Here is a 16918-nt window from a genome sequence, read left to right on the forward strand (position 1 = left end):
AAAAATAATTTTATTATGTAGAGGAACTAACCAGGAGAAGCAACATCTTTATATGCTCTTACGTGAAACTTTAGTTTATGAAATAATTCCAATTAATTCCAAAAAAATGTTTTACCAAACCGGCAAGAAAAGAAAGTGACCTTTTACCAATTAATTCCAGAAGGGGAAATTAATGGAAAGTTTTCAGTGAATATTTTTCTATCTGCCCACTCCGAATACTCTCTTTCGATCTCATTCATGAGGCCAAAACCAGCAAGAAAAGAAAGTGACCTTTTACCAAACAATATTATTTTTTGGAGTCCAACAAAAAACTAGTGTAAGAAATTATTTTGTGGCATGTGTAAATTAATAGAATATTTGTTTTTTTTGTATTTTTAAAAATATTTTTAAAAAATTAAATTTTTTTTATATTTTTTTAAATTAATAAATTTTTTTTTATATTTTTCATATTATTTTGATGTACTATGTTAAAAAATTAATTTTTTAAAATAAATATTATTTTAATATATTTTAAATAAAAAAATTAATTTTTTTTTAAAAAATAATTACTACCCACTTTTAAATGCAAGCCCATTTACCCCCACAAAAGAACCGACATCCATCGCTGTTGGCCTCATTTACTCCCCAAAAAGGGTGATGTGACCCATCAAATATTATTAAATTAAATTAATAATATATAGTTAAAAGGCATCAGTTTTTTACTGTGGACTGCACAGTGCAGTCCACAGTAAAAGCTGAGTTGTTTTTTTTTTTTTTTTTTTTTTTCTTTTACTTTTTTGCTTTAAAAAAAAGAAGTATGAAAGATAATGAATGTTATATAGCCTGGCAGTCCTATGTTCATCATCATTATAATGCCTTGCCCAATCAATCGTAGACCACTGTCGGCACACGTTTTTGGTCCTATTTCACCATTAAATTATTAAACTATAACTAAAAAGACTCAGTTCTTTACTGTGGACTGCACAGTGAAGTCCACAGTAAAAGTTGAGCTGTATTTTTTTTTTTAAAGTTGTTTTTTTCTTCATTTTTTCTTTGTTTTTTTTAGTGGATATTTTTAAATTTTTTTTTTGTTAATGTTAAATTATTTTATATCTCAAACTTTTATAACACGCATTATGGGTTTAACAGGTTAACTCAGATTTTTTTTTTCTGGTTTTTCTTTTTAATTAATTTTTTCGTTTAATTTATTTTGTTAAATTAATTATGGGTTAACTCGTCAATTTTTTTTTCTATACAGTTATCAAACTTTCATAACACGAATCTCAGGTTTGACAGGTTAACATGGTTTGAGGTTAACCCAGTTAATTCAGATTTTTTTTCTTTTTCTTCATTAGTTTTTTTCTTCCTGCTGGCTTTTTTTCTTTTTAGTTAATCTATTTAATTATCATACTTTGATTGCACAACATTTTATTGTGGACTGGACAGTGCAATTTACAGTGAAAAAGCTGACGCCTTTAGTTTTTTTTTTTCTTTTTTCTTTTTTTTTTTTTTTTTTTATTTTTTAATTATTTTTTATTTACTTTTTTAATATTAATTTTTTTTTTCTATTTAATTATCAGAATTTTATGACACGGATCCCAGATTTGATGGATTAACCCAATTGATTCATAATTAATTAAATTTTTTTTTTCTCTTTCTTCATTAGTTTTTTTCTTTATTTTTTTATTTTTAATTAATATTTTTTTATTTAATTTAGTTCATTAATATTAAATTTTTTTCTATTTTGTTATCGTTTGATGCCTTTAGTTTTTTTTTTTTTTTTGCTTTTTTTTGTTTTTATGCCTTTGACTGTGGACTGCATAGTGCAGTCCACAATGAAAAAGTTGATGCTTTTTGTTTGTTTTTTTGTTTTTTTCTTTTTAGTTAATTTTTTTTCGTTTAATTTAGTTTGTTAATGTTAAATTTTTTTATATTTAGTTATCAAACTTTCATGACACGGATCCCGGGTTTGATGGATTAACCTGGTTTCACAGGTTAGCCCAAGATTGTTTTTTTTTCTATTTAGTTATCAAACTTTCACGACATGAATCCAAGATTTGACGGGTTAACATAGTTTGAAGGGTTAACTAAGTTAATTCAAAAAAAATATTTTTTTTTCTTTGTTAGTTTTTTCCTTCCTGTTGGTTTTTTTTCTTTATTTTTTCTTTTTAATTAATCTATTTGATTATTATACTTTTATGACACGACCTTGCAGCCAGACCCATATTCCAAGGCTATTGGGTTCGGTATTGCAGTCAGACCGACTTAAACTTGGGTCATGCAAGCTTGATATTATTATTAATATTATAAATATTACTCTTAGGTCAGATGTTGCAGTCAAACCCAAGACTCTTGGGTATAACTTTACAGAAAGACGTAACACTTTTAGACCTTAGTTTTTTTTATATATATTTTTTAAGTAAAAATAAATTAACCCGCGGCATCGCGCGGGTCATGTAACTAGTAAATAGCTAAAAGAGATCAGTGTTTTATTATGGACTGCACAGTGCAGTTCACAGTAAAACACTGATCTCTTATCCCTGCTGCTTTACAGTTTTTTTTTTTTTTTTTAAGTTGTTTCTTTTGGCTTTTTATGCCTTTTGGAAAATTATTTTTTGCTTCTTTTTTTTTTTTTTTAACAAAATTTTTTTCTTTAATTTAGTTTATTAATGTTTTATTAATGTTAATTTTTTTTATTTAGTTATCAGACTTTCATGACACGTTTTCCGGATTTAACGGGTTAACCTGGTTTTGACAAGTTAACCTAGAATATTTTTTTTTCTTTTTATTCTTTTTAATTAATTTTTTCTAGTTTAGTTTAGTTGTTAATGTTAAATTTTTTTCTATTTAGTTATTAGATTTTCATGACATATATCCCGAGTTTCACGGGTTAACCTGGTTTCACGGGAGAACCCAGTTAATTCTGGGTTGACCCATCAATTTATTTATTTATTTTTATTTTCATAAATTTTTTTGTTTAATTTAGTTTGTAATGTTAAATTTGTTTTATTTAGTTATCAGACTTTCATGACACAAATCCTGGTGTTTGTTAACATGGTTTAATGAGTTAACCCGGATTTTCTTTTTCTTTTTAATTAATTTTTTTCGTTTAGTTCAATTTGTTAATGTTCATTTTTTTTTTATTTAGTTACCGGACATTCATGACACGGATCTGGGGTTTAACTGGTTAACTTGGTTTGACGAGTTAACCTGAATTTTTTTTTTTGCTTTTTTTTTTCTTTTAAATTAATTTTTTTCGTTTAATTTAAATTGTTGATGTTAACTTTTTTTCTATTTAGTTATCAAACTTTTATGACACGGATTCCGGGTTTGACAAGTTAACCTGGTTTAACGAGTTAGCTCAATTAATTTTGGGTTAACCCATTAATTTGTTTTTTCATTTTTAATTATCAAACTTTCACAATACGAATTCAAGGTATAACGGGTTAACCCAATTAATTCATTTTTTTTTCTTTTTCTTCATTAGTTTTTTTCTTCCTGTTGGTTTTTTTTCTTTGTTTTTTTTTTTTAACTAATCTATTTAATTATCATACTTTTATGACTTGACTTTACAGTCAGACCCACGTCCAATGCTATTACGTCTGGTATTGCAGTCCAGACACTTTTATGCTAAGGGTTAACCCAAGTTTAATGTTATTATTAATATTATAAATATTACTCTTAGATCAGGCATTGCAAGCAAACCTAAAACTCTTGGGCATCGCGCGGGGCATATAACTGGTATGTAGATATAACTAGTCAGTGGATTCCCTCGTGAGGATTTTTCGAAATTTATTTTAATTTAAAGTGCAACAATTAAAATACATATTCACAAAAAAAGGTATTTTTTAGCTAAAAATATTTTTTATTCATTTTAAAAATTTTTAATAAAAATATGTCTTTTTTTATTGGCAACATGATTTTTTAATAAAAGCTAGGAACAATCAAACTAAATATTGTAAACACTTCCAATAATTTGAATTAAAGAGAAACAATATGTATATCTCTTTAATTAAACTTTCATTTCCTTATCCATATAATTTTTTTATTTTTCAAAAAAAAATTTCTATAAAAATTAGTTTTTTAAATAAAAAAGATATCATGATTTGAAAAGAAAATTTCAGTCAAGAAATAAAAACAAAATCATTAAACGATTGTATAAAAAAAATAAAGAGTAATTAATTTGATGGAATTATATAAATGAATTAACAGTAAAATATAAATAAATATTATTTTATTATTTTTATTTAAAAATACATTTAAACAAAAAAGTAGTTTAAGTGCCATTAAAAAAGTCAGTTTGGGATAGCTTACTAGCTATATTTTTTTTTTTAATGACAATAAACTTCATAAATGGGTGCATAGCAATATAGAAATGATTTTTTTTTTTTTAAAGGAAATAATATTTTGCTCGTGTTTTTAAATAAAACTATCATTGGATTAACTTTCACACATCAATCTAAGTTCATCTTTTAAATCCTATTAAAAACAAGTTATTTATACTAAAACTATATTTTGAGATTCAGAGCTCAATGGCTTGGAAACCAAAGTAATAACATATCAAGATTTATGAGGCATTCTAAGCTTATCCAATCATGAAGAAGAAAAACTAAAAAGTTTAGATCTCAACCTCGAACTCGACGGGCTTGTCGCATGTGTGCGGCATCGCTTTAATTGGTCCACCTTGAATTATAGTTAGTTGTTTACTATGTTCTTGCACAGTAACCGAGTAATTATGTTCTTGCTTGCAGAAACATACACAATGCACGTTCTACATGCAAGAAAATAAACCAAAAAATAGAGATGAGGGGGGGAGAGTTGCTTGGAATAAAAGGCTCTGGTAGATAAGGGGAGAGAGTTATTTGGAATAAAAGGCTCTAGTAGATGTGGTGACTGAGAAGAATATCAGTGGTGGAGTGCCGGTAAAAAAATTTATTGTTGTTGTTTTTTCCATCTGTCAGAGGCACATGTTTCTTCTTTTTCTTCACAGGTGTTGCAGCGAAACCAGCAAGGGAAAAAAGATGGAGAGAGGTTGACGGTGGTGCTGTTTCAAACGGCGGAGAGAGAGAGACTAGAAAGAGGGTGAGGTTATTGTTCTTCTCTATTATCTCTTCTCTTTTCCCTTGTCTTTTTTGTCCCTTATTTCCTTCTCTTTGGTTTCAACAACAATCTCCCCCTCGTTCCCCCTCTGTTTCTTTTCATTTTCTTTCATTTTTTAACCAAAAAATTCTCTCGTTCATTTCTCCCCTCCTTTTTTTTTGTTTGTCCAGTTCTCCCTTGTATTTATAGGCAACTAGGGGAGAGGTTCACCATAGCCTGTCTAAGTGCAGCGCATAGTGGCGTGGGATGGCTTCTATGAAGCCGTTGCAAGGCATGACCCTCCTCTTTTTTGTCATGGTGGCAGGGCATGCGGGGCATGTGTGCGTACGGGTTATACCGGGTTTCTTAGTCAAATGTGGTAGAGAGAGAGAGAGTGGGAAAATGATTTAAAATCTTATTCTTCTTTGCCTTTGCATGCACAGGGAAGAAGGAGAATAGTGTCGTTCAAAACAGCATTATTTCAATGTTTTTTTTTTTTTTAAGAAAAGAAGATGTAATTAGGAAGAACCCAAAAATAGATTATGACAATTAGAACAGCACAACCCGATGTTTTCAGTTGGAATATGAGATTGCCAATTACATTAAGGGTAATTTCTCAATTCAAGATTATCCTTTTGGATTTCAAAGCTTATAGGGTGAATTTGCTGACGTGGTTTATGTTAAGGTGCTAGATGCATCTCTCTCAACTATTCAGGAAGTTTATGAACAAAATGAAAAGACCAATTTTTTTTTAAAATTACAGGTTGAATTTGAGCTGACTCACTCTAATTTGATGAACTATGATCCTTCTTTTTCATTCGATATGTGTTTTGAAGAATTACTTTGAAGAGCAACATCTTACAACATAAGCCAAATTTTAGCAAGATAAAATGACATCTAATGTCATAATATATACAACTCATAGGAAAGGCAATGGAAGGGATATATGAAAGGTTCAATGCTTTAGTTACAAGGAGTATAGGCACATTGTTGCCCACAGTCCAAATAAATTTTGAAATTATTACAAGAAGTCAAACCATATTATCAAAGAATGTCCTATTTATCCAAATTCCATCAAGCTCATACCTATTAGACTATGGCTAATTCTTTTTTTGTTGGTCCTTTTGTAGTTAATAATCAATTTGTTCTTACCCCATATATGATTTCACTGATGATTACATCAACCTTTTTTACCTTAGGGCTCCAAGGCAAATGTACAAATACATCTCAATTTTGGCTTATTGATTTTGTCGCATCCAATCATATGGCTAGATTATTCGACATTTGCAATGTTTACATTTATCATGGTTCATCTCAAATTCAGATAGCTAATGAAAGTCACTTAGCTATTGATGAAGTTGGGGATATTAATTCTTCTTTTAAAGATGTTTATGTATCTCCTGAACTTTCTACTAATCTCATCATAGTAGGCCAGTTAGTTGACGATAATTGTGATGTTTATTTTTCTCGTAATGGTTATCTTGCATAGGATCGGATGTCGAGCAAGACAATCATGAAAGGAGCTCAAAGTTGAAAGGCCTTTTCCATTTCACTTTTCCATTCCTAATTCATTTATGGCTCGAATGACAATTAATTCTCATTATGAAACATGGCATAAATATTCGGGCCATCCAAACTCTATTGTTTTATCATATATGTTAAGTTTTGGTTTGTTATGCAATAAAAAAACATGTTTCTAAAACTGTATCATTTGATTATTAGATATGCAAACATGGTAAGAGTAAAACTCTTTCATTTCCTTTTCATGGCAGTCATGCTGCAAAATGTTTTGATATTGTGCATGGTTATATCTAAGGTATCTATCCTAAACTTTCTACTCGGTTTGTTAAATGTGTTTTTATAGGTTATAGTATTTCTCACAAAGGATATGTATGTTATGGTCCTAGTTCTAATAAATTTCATATTTCTCGTAATGTTGTTTTCTTTGAAAATCAATGTTATTTTTCTAATCATGTTGAGTCCTTGCTTGAGCTTAGTGTTTGTCGCACGTGAGCGGCATCGCGGTGAAAACATCCACCTTCGAATTCTATCTAATACGGCAAATGTAGACAGACAATGAATTCTTATCTTTTATTAGTAGAAAAATTGGAATGGAGTCGCCACCTAGTATTTTGGTCACTAGGAACCCTAACTGGTCGAAGAGATCGGGTACGGGGACTGGTCAATTATCGTGACTTTAATAAACTGGTTATTAAAGCCAAAATGCATGCTAAAACTTCTTTATATATATATATATATATATATATATATATATATATATATATATATGAAGATACAATATGATTTTTTTATTTATATATATTTTTTAGACAGACTTGGTTGTATGTATGAAAACAAAAACATTTTATTTTATTTTTTAATTTTTTTTTAATTTTGATTTTTTTATGTTTTGACAAAAACCAGGTATTTTAATATCGGATTTGTATCTTTACAGTATAAAAATACAAACCAATATTGATCAAAATTCAGTAAAATATTAGCGGAAAATCACAGATTTTTTTAAATAATTTTTTTTTTAATATATATATATATATATATATTTTAGGCTGGCCCAGCTAGTTTAGACCCGCAAGCATGCGTGAACGATTCACGCGCGCCTGCTACAGTGCGAATGTAATTAATCTTCAAGTGCACAGTGTTTGTGCATTATCTGCAAAGTTGAAGACGTTTAACTGGAAGCAAGATGAAAGCAACGACATGCTTTGGACCTCTCTCCTCTCCTTTCGTTTGTTTTTCTTTTGGTTCCTCTGATTCTTCCTTTTTTCTGTTTCTGTTTGCAGTTCTTCTTGCGGTCTCTTCCCTTTCGTCTCTGTCTTCTCCCTCCCCCACTGTTCTTTTTCCTTCTTTCTCCCGGCTACTCTCTGTTTTTTTTACGTTCTCTCCTCCTCTGTTCTCCCCGTGTTCTTTTTACCCCTGCTCTCCCTTACTCTTCTTCTTTATCCTCTCTCGATCTCCTCACTGTCTCGTTATTTTCTTTCTTTCTTTTTTTCTTCTCCCGCTGTCTTTTTTTTCTTTCCTCTGTCATTCCCCTTCTGGTTTCCCCCCACTCTGGTTTTCCCCCTTATCTTCACTCTCTCCCCACAGTATTTCTGCCACCTTTTTTTCTCCTTTTTCCTCACTGTCACTCTACTCTCCCCCTCCCCCGGTTCAGTCTTCTTCTGCTGCTTTTATAGGTCAGAGAAGGCTTTGTGCTGGTAACGGCTGGCTTGAGAACAGTTTGCAGGGGGATGATAGCCGTGAAACACGCCCCTTGATGGCTCCATTACTAATGTCTCCTTCCATTATCGTCACTGATTCACAGCTATTCGAAGACCATTAATGGTGGAAAAGGCGCCGTTTCAAAATTTCAAAATGAATATTTCTGATTTGGTCCTTGGATGTTTTTTACAATTTTATAATCAAGCCCCCCAGAAATATTATAATTAGACCCCTTGCTTTTATCACCTTTTCCGATTTAGTCCTTGGTTTTGGATTGTTTCAATTAAGTCCTTAATTGGCCATCAAACTTCAATAATTATACAATTAAACCCCTGATTTGACCAAATCAACTCTTCAAAATTGTAATTAGACCCTATAACTTTAATTACTTCCAATAAAAGCCTAAATTGACTTAAAAAATCAATTTTCTTGCAATTAAACCCTTCATAAATTCAATTAAACCTTTAATAAAATTTAATTGAGTCCATAAACATCTTATTTTGGACTTTTCTTTCTCAACTTGAATTTTCTTTGTCAATAGGGCTCTCATCAGTAGAAAATATAACGTCAAATTTCAATTCTTGTATTTCTGAACCTCCTCAACCAATTCCTAGTAATTTTATGGGTGTTCCAGCATCCTTTTCTCACTCCTGTTATTATTATTATTTTTTTATTCCTTCCGAATATTTTTTTGTATTTTCTTATTTTTTGTATGGGAACCCAAAAATGGGTAAGAATAGTGTTCTTCCTTGTTATGATGAATTGCCTCCTAAATTGTTCAAATTTGGAATCTTGTATACTCAATGTCAACTAACTTTACCCTTTCTTGAGCTTGATCCTTCATTCGCACTTAATCTAACATCATCTACGTCTTCTGAGCTTGACATGGCTCTTGCACCTGGTCCTCAACATTCTACACGAGTATCACATCTTTTTTATCAGTATGGTTTTAATGATACTTTAACTTTTATTTCAATTCCTATATTTTTTTAAGTTGATAAGCATAAATGTTGGTGGAAAGTAATGGATGAGGAACTTAAGGCTCTCAAAGCTCTCAAAGACAATCTTACATGGAATGTAGTTTCTTGCTCATATATTATTAAACCCATCAGTTATAAATGGGTTTACTCTATCAAGCACCACTCTAACGGAAATCTATATAGGTATAAGACATGATTAGTTGTACTTGAAAATAAACAAGAATATAGGGTTAACTATGAGAAGATTTTTGCTCTAGTAGCCAAGATGACTATAATGCATATAGTCAGGGGCGGAACTAGGATTATTTGTTAGGGAAGGAAAATATAATATATATTTTAAATTTATTATATATAAAAAGTAAAAATAAAAATAAAAACTACTTGACTTAGTTTTATTTAAAGAACGTATTGCAAAATATATAATAATCTTTGTACCTATTAAATACAAACATACAAAATATATAAGAAGCATTAACTAAAACGAAACATTATTTATGTTTAATAAACTTTGAAATAAAATAATAAATAATAATTCTTACATATTTATTTTAATTGTGCTCGTCGTTCTTTCATCGAATAGAAATCATCGATTATCATATCAATTGTGAATCTTTCAGCAATTTCTTTATCTATATAGATAATCAAATAATTTGCAAGAAAATCATCCTCCATCCGATTGCGAAGTCTTGTTTTAACAATCTTCATCGCTGAGAAAGCTCGTTCAGTAGTTGCTGTCGAAACAGGAAGAGTCAAGATAAGCCGAATCAACCTGTCAATGAGTGGATAAATTGTTGATTTTTCTGTTTCAACCAATCCTTGACATAAATCTGCAATCGATGACATATTCTTTAACTTTGGATGATTGGGTACATCAAGCTCATAATGTTGCAACTGAAATCTCAAATGAATTTTTTCTTGGTCAGAAAAATCTTCAGGATAGAACTTGTCAACAAGTAAGCATATATCTTCAACATTGAATAATTTATAGCTATTTCTAGGATCTAAAGTTGTGCTCAATTTAAGAAGCTCGATCGCCTGCTCATTGAATCTGTTATTTAGCTCTTGTAATTCCTGATCAATGATAGCTGTAAATATATCAACTCGGTAGTGATGCTCAACTGTTACTGATTTTGTTTTACGACGAGATCGTCTTACACTAGAAAAACAAGTATCCATATCAGGAACTTCAATGTCTTGATGCTTACAAAATGATGTCACTTCTTCTAAAATAGTTTCCCAACCATCATCTCTTAACTTCTGAATTAAAGTCTTTGTGCTAGTCACCAAATGCATAGCATTTAAAATGTCTTGAGATTTTTGTTGCAATGCTTGACAAAGCACATCAGTAATTCCCATAACATTCTTCATTATATGTAAGAAGAATGCAAAATCAAATGACATTAGCAACTTAAATGAAAAGGTCGCATCACCACGTTGAGAATAAGTAGATCCATCTAAAGCAATGTTTTCAAGAACCAAGCAAGTTGCCCCATACATTTTTATCAAATTGCAAATTGATTTGAAATGCGAACTCCATCTGCTATCTCCAGGTCGTTGCAAACCACCTACTTGATTAACTTCTTTACCCGTTTCAATCTCACCAATATCAACTAGATGCTCAATTGTAGCTGCTTGAAAAGCTCGTAACTCATCATTACGTTTGCAAGAAGCACTAACAATGTTAATAATAAAGATCAAATTCTGAAAGAAAGTGTGAACATCAGATATTTCTCTAGCTGCAGCAATAAGAGCCAATTGTAACTAATGAGCTAAGCAATATACATAATATGCATAAGGGCAATCATTAATGAATAAAGCTTGCAAACCATTCCACTCTCCACGCATATTACTGGCACCATCATATCCTTGACCCCTAATATTTTGAACATCAAGATTATGATGAGATAAAACAAAGGAAATCTCTTCCTTAAGAGTTGCAGCAGTTGTATTTTTGACATGAACTATATCCAAAAATCGTTCTCGTATAAATCCACTTCTATCAACAAACCTAATAACAAGGGCCATTTGCTCTCTTCTAGATTCATCTTGAGCTTCATCAACAAGTAAACAAAATCTTGCATCACCAATCTCATGACGAATTGAAGACTGAACATTTCTAGCAAAGACATGCAAAATTTCTTTTTGAATTTGATGTGAGGTGTATTTAGCATTTTGTGGAGCATTACCCAAAACAAGAGCACCTACTTGTTCATTGTATGATGCTAAAAGTTCTATCATTTCAAGAAAATTACCTCGGTTTTTTGATTCTGGACGTTCATCATGCCCTCTAAAAGCACATGCTTGAAATGTGAGCCAACGAACAATATCTATTGAAGCTTTAATACGCAATCGATTATTCTGAACTTCTTGAGTAGTTTGCCTCTTAACTACCTTTCAATATGACATGACTGATTTTTCAAATTTTCCAAGCACCTGGTAGCAAATCTATGAGCTGAATTTGGACCTTTTCCCATATGAGTCAAAAAAGCACATCGTTCCCCATCATTAACTTTCTTCCAATAAATTGAATCCTTTAACAGTAAATGTGTCTGATCCTGGCTTTCCAGATGACTTACTTGAAAATAGATAGCAAGGGAAACAAAATGCAGTATTTTTCTCTGAATATTCAAGCCATGGATAACTTTTGAACCAATGAGACTGAAATCGACGAGGATGTTTTTTACCAGTCAGCGGATATTCAGACATCAAAGGTTGATATGGCCCCAAATTAATGTATGCCTTCTAATTTCATCTTGTTGATTAACCGGGTATTCCCAGATTTGAGGACGCTTGCTTGGATCTCTAATCAGATGAGCAGTGTCGATTCTAGTTGGAGGCTACTCATTAATCAATGCAGGTTCTTCATAAACTGAATCACATTGGGGTTGTTCACCCATAACTTCAACATTACACATTGGAGTTGGTTCACTAAACTGTGAGTTATCAATATTTTTCCTCTTTTTCTCAAAAAAAGAATCAATTCTTCTTATTTTGTTCATGGTTCAACCTACAATCAAAACATCATAAATTTTTATTGTTTCCTATTTAAAAAATAAATACAAATAACGATGTGTTGAAGCAATAATCAGAACCAAAAATAAATTTTTACATGTAAACAACATTGACATATAAAAGTAAAATTAACATATTAAAAAAAGAAATTGATATATAAAAGCATATCTAACATTAAAAAATGGAATTACTAGTTCCTAAATAAGAAAACTTACACTGAATCAAAGCTGGGTAGATGCTTTTCAAAGAACTCAATTTGGCTAAAGATCGTGTCTAATTGTATGTTGGACTTGGTAATAGTAAGGTACATGTGAGAAAAAATTAATAATTTTGGTGGCTCTGCTAAAAACAAAACATAAAAAAATCCAAGCATAATCGAAACAAGTAAACCCATAAAATATATCCAAGTAATTAGAAAAAACAATATTCACTATAACAAGAAATAAAAAATTGTAAAACTAGTAGATCTAAAATAGCAGAATTATATATATACATATCAAATTCTTAACAAACATAAAAAAAAATAAAAAAATAAAAATTATTAATTACCTTGATGAAGAATTAATTGGCAGCAGACAGCAGCTTTGCTTTAACTTTTGTGCTTCACTGCTTTGTATTATTAGGTTAGGGGCAGGCTTGCAGAGAAGAGAAGAAAAAGAGACACGACAGGAAAGGAATAAAATAAAGGCAGATACGGAGATATATACGGAGATACAACACTAAAATCAAATATAACTAATAAAATAATAATTTAATATTAAAAAATCTATAATTTATTATATTTAAAAAAAAAAAGTTTTGCAGGGGCTCGGGTCCCTGCTTGCCTCCCCTTGGTTCCGCCATTGCATATAGTTCTCTCTATTACAACTTTATAAGGCTGACCACTTCATCAAATGGACGTTAAAAAATGCATTTTTTTTATGGTGATCTCAAAGAGAAAATTTACGTTGCTCTTCCACTTGGTTTTTCCTCTTTCTCTTTTTTAGATGTATGTAAGTTAAAGTGCTCTATGGTTTAAAACAGGCTCCTCAAGCATGGTTTGACAAGTCTCGAACTACATTGCTTCAGTTTTCCTTTCAACAAAGCCAATATGACTATTATTTGTTCCTTTGTAAGATATTTGCTGGTATTGTTCTTCTTACGGTTTATATTGATGATATTGTTATCATCAGGACAGATTATTCTTTAATGAATCATCTCCAACAACATCTTTACGCTTCTTTTCATATGAATGATCCTGGTTCTCTTACATACTTCTTGGGATTGAAAGTTCACATTACTCATTTGGGCATCATTCTAAATCAGTATAAGTATACGCAAGATTTAATTACTTTGATATGTTTTCAAGATACTTCTTAAGTGGATACTTCTTTGGAAGTTAACACGAAGTATCGTTGTGAGGAGGGTGATCCTTTTTTTTTTTTTCAGATCTTACTATATAACACTAGCTAGTGGGTAGCCTGAACTATTTGACTATTACTTGGCCTGATATTTCCTTTGTTGTCTAGCATGTTAGCCAATTTATACAAACTCCACATCATTTACACTTAGTTCTCGTTCATCGTATCATCTACAAAGGTCTCCTAGTCATGGGTTGTTCTTCCCTACTAGCTATCCTCTTCATATCATTACTTATAGTGATGATGATTGGGCCACTTGTCCTGATACTCGTTGTTCTGTCACGGGCTGGTGTTGCTCCCTGAGATATTCTTTGATTTCTTGAAAGAGTAAAAAGCATGCTCGTGTTTTGAAATTTTCTATTGAATATGAATACTATATAATGTCTACTGCTTGTTCCAAAATTAGTTGGCTACGTGGGCTTCTTGCTAAGTTGGGTTTCTTTGAGTCTAATCCCACTTTTCTCCATGCTGATAACACTAATGCTATTTAGATTACTGTTAATCCAGTTTATTATGAGCGCACAAAGCATATTGAGGAGGGTTGTCACTTTATTCGGGAAGCACTTGACACTCGTGTCATTTCTCTTCCTCATATATCCATTGATCTTCAGATTGCTAATATCTTTATGAAAACTATGACTCATTAGCACCATCAATTTTTATAGGCAAATTGATGTTTTTTTATCGACCCATATCAATTTAAGGGGGGTTGTTAGTAAGATTATATCAAGGTATAATTAGCCTATTTATTTATGGTATGATTTATGTATTATAACGGTAAATATTTTGTGATCAATTGTATATTTTAGTTTTCTATTTAGTTAGACATAATTGATGTAATTGATGAAATTCAACCATGTAATTAGTTAAAACATTGTTATATAACGAGAAGAACCCTCACAAAAAAAGTCATCCAATACAACTAACAAAATTCACCAAAAGCAAAATCTTAAAGATGACATATCTTCAAGTGGAAAAATATTAAAGTATGGATTTCTATAAGTGGTGTAAAAAGCTTGGTATAGATTCATTAATTGACTATTATACTCTTGAACTTGGACTAGTGAATAAATACATTACTCAAGTATAATTTAATACTTGAGGTGTGGATATAGGCTTGACGAAACATGTTAAAAATAACTGTGCAAAATTTTTTACTAATCTATTTACTTTAAATACTTTAATTATATAATTGGTTATTACATATAGTTAAAGTGATCAATAGGTAAATGTCATAATAATTACTTAACGCACTACAAGATTTTCACAGTTTTACCGACGGAAATATTCCGTCGGTGTGTGATAGAACGTTCGTCGGTAAAGTATTTACCGACTATATTACCGACGGAATACTCCCGTCGGAATACCTTTTGTCGGTGATTCCACATTCCGTCGCTATATCGGTCGGTAATACAAAAAAAACATTTACCGACGGTTTTACCGATGGACCGTGCGCGCCAAAAAAAAAAAAGTTTCCCGCTTGGAATATACCGACGGAATATGTTCCGTCGGTGTTATGTAAATACCGACGGACTACATCCGTCGGCAAAAGTGTCGGTGATATTTCATACCGACCAAATAAATCCGTCTGTAAATTTATCGGTATTTTTATACCGACGGATTATTTCCGTCGGTGATGGGATGGAATACCGCAGACACTGTCCAACGCCGACGGATTATTTCCGTCGGTGAATATGTCGGTGATGGGTGTCCAATGCCGACGGATTTTTTCCGTCGGTAAATCCCTGTGTAATTTTATTTTTTTAATTATTTAGAAAAAATAATATAAATTAATAGTAATACAAACCAATTATGCAAATAAAATTTATATTAAGCAACAAAAACTCAAAGTTAAATAATATTCATTACAAAATGAATGTGTTTAAAAAAAAACAATTAATATAAAGGTGGAGGAGGAGGAGGAGGAGGAGGAGGAGGGTGGGGGTTAGGCGGCCAAAAAGGATTAGGCGCACATGTTCCACCTTGTGTCATGTTCATGACCATTTGACGAAGCTCTTCATAGGCCGCTCTTTGTTGTTCAGACTCTGCTCTGCGTTGTTCGTCCGCCAATCTGTGTTGTTCGTTCGCCAATCTTTGCTCTTCTTTGAGTTGTGTGTACGCCTCTGATAGGTGGTCGCACCTTTGCTGCAAGGCCACAAACTCCTTAGATTGGGAGCTCGATACAGATTGGGAGCTCCCACCGGTTGAAGCAATATCGGTCGACCGCAACTTGGCAGCGGTAGTGTTGGAGAGCCTGTAAACCCGATTTTTATCGGGTCCACCTGACGATCCAGCCTCCATCCACAAATCCGGATCGAATTCCGGATGGGTCGAAGGATCATCCCCGTATCTCTCCCTCAACCGATTATTATAGGTCTCCTGAAAAAAAAAATCATATTCAATTCAATAAACATGATAATAACTTATAAAATAAAATGGTTGAACAAACACACCACAAACTGTTGAGCACGGTTGTCAACGAACTGTTGCGTCCCCTTTTGGCGGTCATGACTCCGCACGTGCGTCTCCACAAACAGCTCCATAGGGCTCGGCTCACGTCCAAGAGACGTAGCCTATATATAATGAAACAAATGTATTAACAACAAATTAATTGAACGATATATTTCATTTAAATTAATCTTACCATCCGTTTCGCATGTGCAGCAAACGGAACGGAGCCGCCGGTGTGCGTTGTAACCGAGCCATGAATTTGCCGATTCCGGTTGCCGGCACCGGACTGTGAGCGTCGAGTGAACCGCTCAGACGTCACGTGCTGAAGATAGTGCGGCCATATATCTTCCGGGATGTATATTGGTTTGAAATCCCTCCAAACCACAATATCGTTCCAGCCTTGTAACCCCTTATCCTTCGCTGTTTTTTTTGCTTTTTTCTGGGCGTCATTCCAAAAATCACGCAACCTAATTCACACACGAAAAAATTACATTTCAAAACATAAATAATTATGTAAAAAAAAGTTGTATTGTTTTCGATGTTACCTAATTGCCGCGTGATTTTCCCACACCCTCCTCACAACACTATCATGTTCATCGTCCCAGCAGAATCGATGTTGTATATAAAAAAATAATCTTTTAAAATGTTAATAAATTATTTACAATTATAACTTGAATTTATTAGAAATAAGCTGAAAATTATATATTAACACGAACCTCAAATCTACGAAACCATGCATTGATTTTAGGCATCCATTCAGGATGTCTGGATATCTGACTCCATTGAAACAATGGAATC

General features: G+C 32.0%; 1 protein-coding gene across 1 annotated transcript; it reads right to left on the bottom strand.

Annotated features, from left to right (window-relative positions):
- Positions 1 to 9958: 9958 nt before the first annotated feature.
- Positions 9959 to 11731, bottom strand: LOC118062296 (uncharacterized). The gene is made up of 5 exons (XM_035076017.1): positions 11649 to 11731; positions 11266 to 11544; positions 11084 to 11130; positions 10128 to 10993; positions 9959 to 9988 (listed from the first exon to the last, which is right to left on the bottom strand). Exons 1-5 carry the CDS (start codon positions 11729 to 11731, stop codon positions 9959 to 9961), a joined length of 1305 nt encoding a protein of 434 aa, XP_034931908.1.
- Between the last annotated feature and the right edge of the window lie 5187 nt (positions 11732 to 16918).

This window comes from Populus alba, chromosome 5 (assembly GCF_005239225.2).
Source record: "Populus alba chromosome 5, ASM523922v2, whole genome shotgun sequence".
Classification (NCBI taxonomy): Eukaryota; Viridiplantae; Streptophyta; class Magnoliopsida; order Malpighiales; family Salicaceae; genus Populus; species Populus alba.